General features: G+C 36.8%; 1 protein-coding gene across 1 annotated transcript; it reads right to left on the bottom strand.

Annotated features, from left to right (window-relative positions):
• Nucleotides 1–6,682: 6,682 nt before the first annotated feature.
• On the bottom strand, nt 6,683–13,700 carry klhl38b (kelch-like family member 38b). The gene is made up of 5 exons (XM_087287034.1): nt 13,497–13,700; nt 12,406–13,446; nt 10,001–11,354; nt 9,812–9,917; nt 6,683–8,480 (listed from the first exon to the last, which is right to left on the bottom strand). The coding sequence occupies exons 2-5, from the start codon at nt 12,429–12,431 to the stop codon at nt 8,191–8,193; spliced, it is 1,776 nt and encodes a 591-aa protein (XP_087143160.1). The 5' UTR covers nt 12,432–13,446; nt 13,497–13,700; the 3' UTR covers nt 6,683–8,190.
• Between the last annotated feature and the right edge of the window lie 881 nt (nt 13,701–14,581).

Here is a 14,581-nt window from a genome sequence, read left to right as displayed (position 1 = left end):
GTACTACAGTGTTTTTGATACATTCTACAGTAAATTACATGAAGTAGTTCTTGCACATAATCTAACTATAAATGCAAACAAGCGACCAAATACCTAATTGTTTTCCAGCTTCCAGCACCTAGACTGCAGCTCTGCACAAGAAGTTTGGCCAGAGGAGAATCGGTCGTGCACAACTGATCCTGGTTTCTCTCGAGGTTTTATTTTCCTTCACTTTTGTCAATTGGTAAAGTTTTGTACCTTGTCAATGGCTTGCTTTGTTTGAAACTTGTGGAGATGCGCATCAATGGGTTTGCTCTTTAGTGTTTGGACTTGCAGCAGTGAATTTTAAACCACATTAAACTGCACTAAACTGATATTCAACTCTGAAAACTAAACTGACACAGTTTCAATCTTCTATAACTTCTATGTTAAGCTGCTTTGACAAAAAGTGGCAAGTACTATAAAACATACAGTACCATGCCCTTTACTATAATTTGGTTAAAAACACTAGTATTTACTGTAATTTACTTGTATTTTGACTCCATAGAAGTGGGTCAAGCAAAGGCTGATTATCCATTATGAATAAAAGCATACGTTTTACTTTATCACTGAACCTGCTAGCAACACGATCAGAGTCTAAGTGACCTTCTATTTAGATAACACCATTTTGTAAAATGAAACTGGTAGAGAACTGCGCTTCACACCGTAATAAGGAAACATGATCTTTTGGAAATCGATTTCATCAATACCTGTTCACTTTTGTTTGGTAATGATCTGCATACTGTGCGAGAAATGTGACCCAGCTGCCCTACATTATGATGTAATGAGAGCTGATGGAAATGGGAAACTAGCAGCGTCCTTTTATCATTTAATCTCTTTAAGTCAGACGTACGAGTTTCTCTGTGTTGATTGTTTCTTTTCAGACACTTTAAATCTTATCAGCTTGAAACAGTTGTGTGCTTGGACCAAAGGATTTGTAGGATGGGTATATTAGCAGTGCTTTACACTTCCTTGAGGCTAAAATGGACACTATATTGTTTGCAGACCCACTGGTTTCATTTTACAACAAGATGTATTTACCTGAGACATGACTGACACCTAAAAAAATGTGCCAATGCCAGTAAATGTATACAAAGTAAATGGGAAATTCAAGTTTGGCACATAGATACATCCAAATTGGTCAAAGACAACATGTCTAAACACAAAAAACTTATTATAAAAGAAAGAGGTTATAATGCAAGTAAAATAAAAAGATTTTGAAAACAAAATGTGAAAACATTGGTATAAGTTTGTTCCATAATTCAACATTTTTTTTTTTGTAAAAATAAAACAACACTTGGCGAGGCAGTGGCGCAGTAGGTAGTGCTGTCGCCTCACAGCAAGAAGGTCGCTGGGTCGCTGGTTCAAACCTTGGCTCAGTTGGCGTTTCTGTGTGGAGTTTGCATGTTCTCCCTGCCTTCGCGTGGGTTTCCTTCGGAAGCTCCGGTTTCCCCCATAGTCCAAAGACATGCGGTACAGGTGATTTGGGTAGGCTAAATTGTCCATAGTGTATAAGTGTGGATGGAAGGGCATCCGCTGCATTAAAAACTTGCTGGATAAGTTGGCAGTTCATTCTGCTGTGGCGACCCCTTTTAATAAAGGGACTAAGCTAAAAAGAAAATGAATGAAACAACACTTCATCGAAGAGCTCAAAGGGATTATGTTTCAAAATTAGAACCTTTTTGCTGGTTAAACATTATAAGAAATATTTCAATAGAGTCAGTTTGCATTGAATGATTATTGTTTTAAATATGCCTGAAATATTTTTTGTTTTGATTTCAAAACTATTGCAATGCTGGGTTACTTTTTAATGGGTATAGTAGTGTAATATATTAGAGTCTGAAAATATAAAATAAAAAATATAATATAATAGAGTATATAGAAAATAATGTTGGAAAGTATCATTGACCCAACCACATACAGTATACACTCATTGGCCACTTAATTAGGTACACCTTACTAGTACCGTGTTTGACCCCTTTTTGCCTTCAAAAGTGATTGAATTCTTCATGGCATAGATTCAACAACTGGAAATATTCCTCAGAAATGTTGGTCCATATTTACGTGATAGCATCATACAGTTGCTGCAGATTTGTCTGCCACACATCCATGAAGCGATCTCCCGTTCCACCACATTTCAAAGGTTCTCTGTTGGATTGAGATCTGGTGACTGTGGAGGCCATTTGAGTACAGTGAACTCAATGTCATGTTTGTCGCCGTTGTGTCCACATAATCGCCGCTCACTGGATATTTTCTCTTTTTCAGACCGTGGAGTGGTGTAAAGTAACTAATTACAAACACTCAAATTTCTGTAATTGAGTAGTTTTTCTCAGGAATTTTAATTTACTTAGTAGTTTTAAAAATGTGTACTTTTACTTTCCCTTGCGTACATTTTCAGTGCTGTATCTGTACTTTTACTCGACTACTTTCCTTCAGCCTGCTGTCACTACTTTATTTCTCCTGCCTATTGGGATTAGAAAAATCAGTCCTGTGATTTCTGTCTAATAAAATCACACATTGAAAGTAAATTGCACCATAACGAACTACCGGTACCTCAAGACATGGGCGATTTTATAATAACAGCAAACTGTTTGGAAGAATTAAAAGTGTCCAAGAAGATGTCCAAAATCCTTACACGCATTGACTCTTTAGACTGTTTAGATGCATTACATTGATAAGACGATCACAGGTGTTTACTGATGACTGAAATGGCCTTAAACAACCAGTAGGCACAAGACGTCAACATGACGTCTCACTGACGTTGCATTTTGTGTGGAAATGAAAATCGGGTTGACATCAGGACTCAAGGTCAGGCCAATGTCAACGTCCAACCTAAAACCAACCAAATTCGTCCAATGATGTTACAGCTTGATGTTGTGTGGACGTTACCACTATGCATCTATCAGATGCTGGTTGCCATACCTGACGAATAAATGTCAATATTTGATGTCAGTATGACGTTGGGTTAAGATGTTGGCTTGACGTTGGATTTTGGTCACTTTCTAACACAACCTACAATCGACCAAATATCAACGTCATTTGACATCAAAACAATGTTGTCCTTAAACGCTGGTTAGCCACTGAACTTTGGTCACCTGACATCACAACCTAAATCTAACCTAAAATTAATGTCTTATGATGTTGTGTGCCTGCAGGGCAATAACTTGATGTTCTACAGAATGTTACGTTTACACACATCCACAAATGACATGTGAATGCATCAGGTTTTAACAGCGTAATACTTACTATTCTTGAGTACTTTTAAAATATCTACTTTTTACTCATACTTTGAATAATATTTACAACATATACTTTTACCCTACTTTCACTACATTTTAGGCAAGTAATGGTACTTTTACTTGAGTATGATTTTTAAGTACTCTTTCCACCATGCACTGCCGTTTATCTAATCTCATTAGCACAGCGCTGAAGTAACCTGACTAGTCTGCCGCAGAGCAGAAGGCTCCAGAACAGGCCTCTTCAATGCGCTTCTCCTGTCTGTTAGATTTTACTAGATGCAGAAGGTCACAGATGCCTCAGCGAGTGACAGAGGAAACAAACATGTATCAGCAGGAACACATGACAAGATGCAGAAGCACATGCACAGAGTGTGACTGACAGTAGAACATTCATACAGAGAACCATGTTGCTTCATAGAACCTACTTCATGCTTTCCAAGAAGCTGTCTGTTTAAAGCAAGAACGACAATTCACTTTATAGAAGCAGAAACATAGTCTATAGTAAACATATGATGCTAATATAAACAATGTGTTTAAATCCCAAAAAAATGACATCAATTATTAATGGAATAACCTTGATTTTTTTAGATGAATGATTTTGTATACATATATATAATTTTATATGTTTACCTAATCACATTTTTTCCACACTACATTTTAGAAACATTACCAAGCAAACATTCAGGCAGATTTCCAGTATAAATGATGTTCTTGCAGTCTAAACTTTTTAAAAAGAGAGATGTTTGAAATGTTTTACAAACATTGTGACTTGAAACCCATTTCATTTGCTTTTCATTCCGATGGTTTAACTGCACATCAGGAAGGCATTTGCTTGAATTGCGAGGCAAATACATTCAACGTGACATTTGTTCCTCTCTTAAAATATCTTTTCCCAAGCCATGCTCACTGTTTGGCTCTCAGCTCGGGGACAAGTGCTATGAGGGGATTTCCTACACATGTAGATGGCTGGATGACAATCATATTTCCATTTTATGACTCAAGTTATATGAAGGGCTCAGCATTTTTCTGCTGAACAAGTCAACAAAATGCTAATGGATGCAAAATGTTCTTGTTGATGGAATTGTCTGGAAGTGTTTATACACGATCACACACTCTCACAAACACACACCTGTTCCTGTTGCTCTTAAACTGATTTCATCATTCCCTTAGGTTCACACTGTGAAATGTTTCAGTTTACATCCTGGACCAACAAATCTGTGACTCAGGCCAGCCACATGATTCTGGTGGTGTAAAGTTCTCCCTTGTTTGTTTCCCAGAATAAGGTCAGATCACAACCTATGGTCTACAAGAACTGAACCCCAACCTGCCTGATATAACAGGACAAGCTACAGCATAAAATGTTCACATATGAACAAGTTTGATGAAAAGTAATCAATGAAAACCCCAAACAGCACATGCAATATACTCTAGATTCCACTGTGAATGGAGATTACATGTTTACTAATATTTGTTTCATATATGGGTCAGTTTGACTCTCTTCTGTGGAATGTGTAAAAATGTTATGATTAAGGTCATTTTGGTTCTTTTAAAGCAATTTGGGGTTAAATATGGACACACCAGTAGTTTGGTTAAAAATTTAAATATAATTGTATTAGTCTTTTTATCAGTCATTGCAAACTCCCAACAGCACATGTAATACATTAAATCAGGGGTGCCCAAACGTTCTCTTATGAAGGGCCTAAATCCAAACTTGATTGAGGCTAGGGGACCAAAGGTAAATATAGTTGCCATGGGTAATTTCCAGATTTATTTAATAATATTAAAAAAATTATATAATACAGCACATATTCACTTATTACAATAAAAACAAAAACAATCTCATTTATAACAGAATGAAGTTACACTAGTTTTTGCCTTGATTTGCTCGCCAATGTCTTCTGCATATCCTAGTTACATTATTTACATTTACATTAAATAATGAAGTTATAAGTCACATTATTTACATTTACATTTAGTTGAAACATTTAATTTCAGTTTTCATTCTTGTAGCTTAGCAATAAAACAAACAAACAAAAAATTAGAAATGACTATCATTTTGATAGGCAGGCTCCCCAAACTTCTCCATCATTCTAACTCTCCACTCAGATGTGATGGTGGGTCAAACTAAAGGTTACAATGGGCCAACTTTGGCCCTGCTTTAGGCATCTGTGCTCTAGATTCTACTATGGATTTGGTTGTCATACTCCCTAAAATGCTGAGTTCTTTCCACCCAATTTTGGGTTAAAGGTGGAAAAACCCAATCTTTAAGTTTAATTTACAAATTAGTTACAATTTTCAACCCAGTATTTGGAGTTGTTCATAATTGACCCACATTTTGTTTAAAGCAAATGAGCATTCTTAAGTGTGGACAGATGCAAAATTCAATAAAAATATTAGTATTTGTGTTATTACAGTAATGTGATAATATGTATTCTTTGAAAACTGGGTTTCCCTGATTTATTAATTTACTTTTTCATGTTGTAATTTTAGTGAATTGAATCATATCCCAAAATCAATTTAGGTCCTATGGAATATTGCAGTGTTATTATGACTGAATAATCCACCAGTTTTCAACTAAAACCAGAAAATGCAATTTGGCCAACTAAAAACAACAACAGCAACAAAAACCTCCTGTCGAACCTATTTTAAAAATCATATACAGAGTAATACATGTGTGGGTTTTTTTTTATAGACCCTTGAGAGTAATTATACAAGAGAAATGTGCTTATTTATACCACATGGTCATGTCGTTTACACTATTAAAAGAGATAGTCAAGTTTCTGCATGGCTCATCTTTAGTCTGCAATGATTCACCGTTTCATGTCTGGGCATGAAGACACCTGCTACAGTGCAACTGAGAGAGACAGAAAGACATGTGAGAGCAATAACACACTCACACATGCATCTCTCACACATCTGCTGCTTTACACCTTCCGTGGCATGTCATTTGATGAGTTTAATCTCTTATGATTAATGCATTATATGCATATTGTTGGTCACTGTCAGCATTACATAACAGTTTACATATTTGTAATTGCATATTGTTACAAATGGAAGATATAATACATAGACATTATCAAATTACAGAGCACAAATGTATTTATCTGATGGAGATCATAAAAAAAAATTGCCATGAAAGGTATGACTCATCGGAAATTGGAACAGTGATTTAATCACTCCTACGTTGTTAAATATTTTCCATATGATTGTGGAAGAAAGAAATTCATGTAAGACAACTTAGTGTTTTATTGTTCTCACAATGAAGGTGGGATGGGTCCAATTTATTTTCCCCACCTCCACTGAAAAGTCTGAAAAACTGATGACAGGATGTTTCTCTCTTTCTCTTTCTTGCCTTTAAATTCTATACAATCAGATAAGCCAACAAACTGATGACACTCAAATGAAGCGTACTTTCTAATGAAGGATTTAATAGACAGTTTTTATTTATAAATATTCTACTCAGTTAATTTCTAACAGATTGTAACTGTTACAGTATATATTTAAAAAAAACAAACACACATACATTCATAACCAATTTGCAAAATAGAGGAATGTGAATAAACTATTGAATTTCAAGTTCAAAACATTTCAAACTCTTCAGGTTCATGGGTAATGTGTATTTTGTTGTGTAAATGTATGAAATTGTTCATGTCTTACTTGCTTAATTTGATATATCATCCAACATTGGACTAGTTCTGAGTAAAATAACTAATAATAGTTGATAAAATATCAGAACTTCCCACGTTCAAAACGCAACCACCTAAAGAGAACTTTATATTGCTTGTCTGTTATTTGCATTTTCATTGCATGTTTTCTCAGTATGATCTATCAAATACAGTGCAGCAAGAATTTCGGTTGGAGACAGACATATTTTACACTTGCATTAAAGGGCACCTATTTTACCTATTTTCTTGATTTAAGATGAGTCTTTTGTGTACCCAGAATGTGTCTTTAGAGTTTCAGATCAAAACACCCATCAGATTATTTATAATACCTTTCAGAATATTGCATTTTCTGCTTTGAACACAATGTAGATGTTTTTGTTGCCTTTGTCTTTAATGCTAGTTCTCCCTGCCCACCATTCCTACATTCCTGTCAGAGTGTGCCTCAATCTCCGCCTCGGCTGTGTCAGATAAACAGCACAATGACAGAAATGAAGAAAGCAGATTTGACGTAACGTTTGTGAGAAATACTACAGTAAGACCCTTCCCAATGGTTGTTTGATGTATTTGTTGTGGAGTTAATTCAAGCCTTACTGCAATGATGAGTCACATTTACACTCATCATCGTTATAAAGTTCACGCACACACACAGGCGCACACACACACACACGGGAAATGTGACAGGATAACAGTTAATATCCCCTGCTGTATGATATCTGTTATGTTTACGTACAAAATAATCCTGATTTAACATCCACAAACCAGGATTGAAGCATTTTCTTTTATAATTGTACTGACATGCGGCTCTGCTGATAAAGTAAAGACAGTAAAATCACTGTAATTCATTACAAACATGCACTGTTTTAAAAAAGTTTTAAACTTGTAAAACTCTTTCTTGATCACATTTGATGATGATTGATGATCACAGAGAGCTGAACAGATCTTTTAATCTGAGTTGCTGTCCCCATGTCCTGTCTTGTTGATATGAATAAACGCGTTACTACAGAGACAAGTCAATACGCGAGTCAATCAATTTAGTGGGCAGGTAAACTGCACTCCAACATCATGTTGGAATGAGTCTTAAAATGGGAGGGATTTGGATCCTATTTTAATTTCAGGAAATAAAAAAAAAGAGACTTATTGTCTTTTAATCACCCCAATATGTCTGTGAACACACTATACCTACACAGGTCTGTCCAAACAGCTTATAAGAGATGATTTTCATCATAGGTGCCCTTTAAGTCACTAACCAACACTTGACACAAATGCAATCATGTCGGCAAAAACTTATCAGAGAGATAGACCAGAGGTACTGAGCCGTGGTCAAATAGCTTGAATGGCAATTTCCCCATTGACGTCCATGCGTCTGTCTTAGGGTCGAAGCAGTCAAAGCTGTCTGAGTCTTCTACACGCTCGTGGCTGTTGAAGAAACGGCCTCCAGTCACGTAGATCTTGCCGTTCACAACCGTCGCAGAGTGATGCATCTTCCTGGCCTTCATATTTTCACATTTCTCAAATGTGTTGCTTTTTACATCATAAGCTACCATTCTTCTTGTATAGCCTGTTAAATGAATTAGAAATACAATGTTAAAGTTGACATCAAACAGAAGTTGTGTTTTTTACCATTATTATACTGTTAAATTAGCTTTATGCTTGAATTTTAAAAACTATTGCTATAAGCAACACCGGTCGCTGTTAATTGAACTTTTTAGTGCACTAAAATAAGAAAAATAGATGAAAAGGTATTGGTGTTGAACACTTTCCTCTCAATATCTAAGTTTCCATCTAACTACATAATAAATATTGCATAAAACATTCAATAAAAACATGAATAAAGCACCGTTTCCATCCAATGAGTAAAAGAACAAAATTATCCCTTCCTGATGAACTGGCTTCAAATATTAAAATATAAAACGGAATTTGCTGCGGCAGGAGAAGCCACTGTGGGCCTTTTTTTCTTATATAATAATTGCTTGCACCTCAAAAAACGAAATGCAATGAACAGACAATGGCTTTTGGAGGCACAAGACCGCTCTTTGGGAGAGGTCAACACAGTTCTGGGAGGTGATAATGCTGAATCACCTTGATGACAGATATTGGCAATAAGATTTTAGAAGAACCAAAACAACATTGTGGTATACAATGTAGTCAGTCCACTGGGTTGTCCATTGATGCTGTCCCATTGATTGTGCCCATATTTGTTATAACATAGTAAAATCAAGTGATGTTGAATGTGTATCCTAGTCAGTTGTGTGCATATGTTTTTTTATGTGCATTTTAGCAATTCCATTAAAAAAATATTTATATAAAAATAGGTGGATAAAACATAGCTATCAACAAAACACAAAAGAACATGACAACAGTGAAAAAACAGCAGTTAAGAAAGCATCTCATAATAGCAGTTTGAATGTGTTTGGAGAGTTTGTTGGCATCATGTTGACCAGTTTGGCAAGTTTATATTTATATCAAATTTTTTAATGTATATTTAAGATTACAGACTATATATTTTTGGTTATGCGAGACTATGGGATTACAAGTGCCACATTGGAAATACTCACTCCCGAATTCTAAGATTCTCTCATCGCCTGATAATTTAAGAAAATATTTATATCAGGGTTTTTCAAGACAGGAAGTGAAGTTGGTGAGAGATTGGGATGGGATTGTGGAAGGTTGAATGAAATCTTTGGATGCCCATAGTGCAATGGCACCATATATCAACGCACTGCCCACAAGGTTTTCAGCCATGGTCAAGGATTTTTAATTTACTCCCATGTTGATAGCCCTGATTTATAATAAACTTCACTTCAAACCTTACTAAAATAAGAATAGTAAAATTTGATTTCAAAATCCAGTTTGCTGGAACTATAGTCACAATACAACAAAACTACTTACCGCCTACAATGTAGATTTTATCATCAATCACTGCAGCCGGTGCACAAACATTCTTCACTGTCCTGTTTTCTATCCTGCACCACATATTCCTTCCAATGTGATACACCTATCAAGAACACACAGCTTTAATCACTTTAACATCATTTCAAATTGTATTCAGTTACACCAAAAAAACGTAAAGGATCAAACCTGAATCATTCGCACTGGTTTCTGCATAGCGTCTTCCCCACCAAACACGTAGATTCTCTGGTTGTGTGCGGCTACAGCAGGATGCAGAACTGCAGTGGGCATTGGTGCCATGGCCTCCCATTGGTTGAACATAGTGTCGTATCGCTCTACCTCATTAGACAGCTGTCCATCAGCCCCCAATCCACCCAGAACAAAAATAAAATGCAGGTAGGTGGCGCTCTGATGGCCGTATCGGGACGTCAGCATGGATTCTCCCATTCGCCACTGATTTGTTTTTAGAGAAAGCGTGTAGACTGTGTTGCTGGGTGTGCATTGGCTTCCTGATTTCATTGTTAAGCCTCCTAGTACGTAAAGGATGCTGTGCATGCAGACATAAGCAGGCCTGTAGAGCCGAAGAGGAATCTTTGCAAGCCATTTCCAACAGTGAGATTGTTCATCATAGAGTAGCGCCTCACGGGATGTCTGTTCACCATTCTTACGACCTCCAACTACTACAAGCCCCTCTTTACAGTTCTGACGTCGTGGCGTCCTCCACAGAGGCTCAAGATCACCAGGACAATGAGTGCCGACAGAAAACAAAAGGCGACGAACGGATTCGATAATATCTGTGCATAAAGATGATGACTGAACTAGAGGGTCATTGGCAATGAACTGGAAAAGATAATAAGGGTGGACGTGTCTCAGTCTCACGCGACGGAACAAATCGTGTATGGTGCCATGTCTGGAGAACGGATCATGGTGGATCCAAGCAAGAAGAGTCTCAAAAACTTGCTCCTCCTCAACGCACAGCTTATCGTCCTCCAAGTAACTCACCAGTTCTGGCAGTGAGAGTTCGCAGAAGTCCTCAGAGACCACCACATCTGAGAAGCTCTTAATGGCCAGCTCTCTCGCTTTTTCATGCAAGCTGGAGCAATGCAGGATTTCGGAGAGGCGGATCATGCTCAAGCAGTTGTCTGCACTGAGTTGGGCCTGCAGGAAGGTCGAACAGGCCTCAAAAAGCCTTCCGTACTGAAGCATCGAGGCGGTCTGAATCAGGGGGAGAACCAGCTCCATGCTGATGCTGATGGACCCTGTGTAGACATACTCCACGATCATTGCGAGGATTTCATGAGGAACTCCTTCAAGGTTTATCCTGGACTTCTGGGTCTCTAGGAAGTTGCTGCAGAACATGGCATGGAAGTAGGGGCTGCTGGACACCAGGACATTGCGATGACATGGGATCTCCTTGTTCTCAGAGCACAGAACAACATCAGTGAGAATTCTGTCCTTTCTCAAGGTGTTCAGCTCCAGTAAAAGGTTGGAGATCAGGTCTTTGTCTTTAAAATGCAGAATTTCTGATACTGGACCATCTAAGCTGTGGGGAAAAAAACAATCAAAACATCTGTAGGTATGACATTTGTCACCTTAATCACAAGCAGTGTTACTAGTATAGATTAAAATGTATGTACAAAAAGATTTTTTTTCTGTAAAACTACTGATTTCTTCCATATTTATGCCATTTAGACCTTCATTTTTCATCAAATAACAAAACTTTTTCGTCCCCATGTTTTTAGACATTTATATTTAAGTTTAGACAACTCAATACCAGCGATTTAAGAAACCAATATTAGTCCCTTTATTAATCTTGGGTCGCCACAGCAGAATGAACCACCAACTTTTCCAGCAAATGCTTTAAGCAGTGGATGTCCTTCCAGCTGCAACCCATCACTGGATAAGAACCATACACAACATACACAGACAAATTTTTTATCTTACCTAATTCACCTATACCAGTCTTTGGACTTGTGGGGGAAACCAGAGCACCCGGAGGAAACCCATGCAAACACAGGGAGAACATGCAAACTCCACACAGAAATGCAAACTGACCAAGCCGAGGCTCAAACCAGCGACCTTTTTGCTGTGAGGCGATCATGCTACCCACTGCTCCAACGTGCAGCCAAAATCCAATATTACATCTCAAAACTTTAATTATGTATTTATTTAAATGTTAAAACAAACCAATAAATATACGTATCCTTTTAAATGATTATGGTACACTTGAGCATAAGTGTAAATTAGTTTTATACTTTAATTAGTTGTGAAATGAAGCAGCTCTGCTATTGTTTGTGCACCACAAAATTCAAAAAGAGCATATTTTTATTCATCTGCATGTGAATGAAGGGATAAAGAAAACTATCCCTCTTCACTTTATTTAATACATAAACATTTGTTGCAAAACACTTATTTAACAATTCTGCAAGTTCACCACAATCACATTTATCTCAGATTTTTTCCAATTTCTTGAAGACTGACATATAATGACAAGCAAACAGAAAACTCATGCATCTCTCCACAATCTACAGGTGCTGCTTTGCAGGCAAAGTTTCTGCATGGTGCACTGATGTGTCAGCCATATCTTCCCTTACCTTGTCTCAGCTGATTTGAAGCACATTTTAGATAGTCCTCTAAATATTAATCGACCGTCAAACCTCAAGCAAAGTTCAAACTCGTCCTTCTGTTTTCCGAAACTTCTGAAAGTTCTTCACTTTCTCAGTTTGGCAGGTGGATGTTTATAGAGACCGAGGCGAGCACGGGTATGTTATTTGTTGTTGAGAAATCCTTCGAGAGGCCTCAATGTACATTCCAGTCTCCCTAAAAATAGAAACCTCTCCTCTCTGTCAGAACTGCTGGTCCCGCTAACACCTCCTCACCCCTTCTGTTTTTCCATAACACAAGTTTCTTCACTGTCTGCATAGCATGTCTGCATTGCTCCACCACCACGTGTGTTTGTTTACCAAAGCTGTAAACAACCCCACTGCTGCCCGAAAGCTATTCTGAGAGGTTGCTGGATACTTGGAAAGACCCCCATTTCTAAGATAAGCCCATGCTGTGTTACTACTGCAGCCGTTGCTAAACACCGGGATGATGAAGGCTTTAGGATGAGGAGACACAACAGCTGAAAGCTTTTAAGCCAAACATCAGCAGGTAGTCTATAAATTGACAGGCATTTGTTCGGACACAGAATTGCTAGTTGTAGGATACAAAGTTGCATAAGAATCTATAAACAAGTACAACAGTTTAAAAGTACAAAACTTAACAAATGAATGTTAATTAAAGTCGTAGTTTTCATTTTTTTAACGATTTTTAAAGATGTGGTTCTTTGCAAGTGAACGTCTGAGGCCCTTCAAGAAAATGGCGTTAGATCGACAGCGCCATCTTGTGTTATTTCACTGCACTGAGGTGCATTACGCAATACTTGCACGTGTGCTGTCATCTTTTTCACATGCTGTAAACTGAAAGGTTTAACAACTTCAAATGAATACGTTTTCATGTTTCCTTACGATAATATTAGAAGAGTAGGAGAGACTTTACTTTAAGGTCAAATCAAGCAAAAAATGTAGGACTGCATAATATTAATTTTCCAGAATGGGCTTTGTTATTTGTGAGATCTGAAATAACAATTATTACTAGTAAAAATTCAATTGTTGATATCAAAAATGTAATTGTTGATATCAACAATTGAATTTTTGATATCAACAATTAACTTTTTGATATCAAGAACTAAATTGTTGATATCAAGAATGTTAATTGTTGATATCAAAAATTGAATTGTTGATATGAAGAATACATATCCTGGAAGGGAATAAAAGTAAAAACGGCTTGCCATAGGGCTTTGGTATTTGATATATCAATTTATGATAAAACCCAGCTACAAGAGTCTAAAAATAAAAAGAAAAAAAATTTTATAGAGCAATTATTTACAATTGCACAATCTGATTACTTTATGATAACACTAGTCAAAGACAGTAATTCATGGAGTGCAAAATTAACAGCTGTTCATATGATGTAGTCATCGCACAGCATTGAAGTTTACATTTCTTTTAAAAGAACCATATTTTCAATTAATTTTGCACTGATTTAAGTAAAACACAAAACAACATTTTTTGTGCTTGAGTGAAACATGGATGTTGGGATTGTCTTTTCTTTATAGTTTAACCTGTTGGAAAGTGCACAAAAAAGTAAACAGTTTTTTTCTACAAATATTTTTCAACATTTAACCCCTTAAACTGGACCTCTTTCTTTCTAGAATCCCACATTTATTGTTGATATAATGTGCTAACAACAAGGTCATGTGTTTTATTTGTTGCTTTTCAAGTTGCATGTCAATTGCCAAATGCAAGAATGTGACACAAATTAGTTGAAATGAGACTAGCATTGCTATCTACAAAACTCTTAAACTCCTGAAACACAGTGACTGAAAACTAGATTGTCAGGTTAAGAAATTCATGGTAAACAAATTTCTGCTCCTCCCTACCCATTGTAGGACTTAAAACGAATGACTTGAGTAATTCCTTTGAACTTGTCCTGCAACACCCTTTGTGGTTGGCAGGCAGTGCAGTATATTAACATTAAAGTAATGACAATGCCTTTGATGTTCTATAGCAGACATCTATCTATCTATACATTTGTATATCCATCTCTCCATCCATCCATTCATCCATCCATCCATCCATCCATCCATCCATCCATCTGTCCGTCCATCTGTCCGTCCATCTGTCTATCCATCAATCAATCTATCTATCTATCTATCTATCTATCTAT

This window comes from Danio rerio, chromosome 16 (genome assembly GCF_052040795.2).
Source record: "Danio rerio strain M-AB ecotype USA chromosome 16, GRCz13ab, whole genome shotgun sequence".
NCBI lineage: Eukaryota > Metazoa > Chordata > Actinopteri > Cypriniformes > Danionidae > Danio > Danio rerio.
Note: the sequence above shows the minus strand (reverse complement) of the source record. Positions and strands in the feature narration are given on the sequence as shown.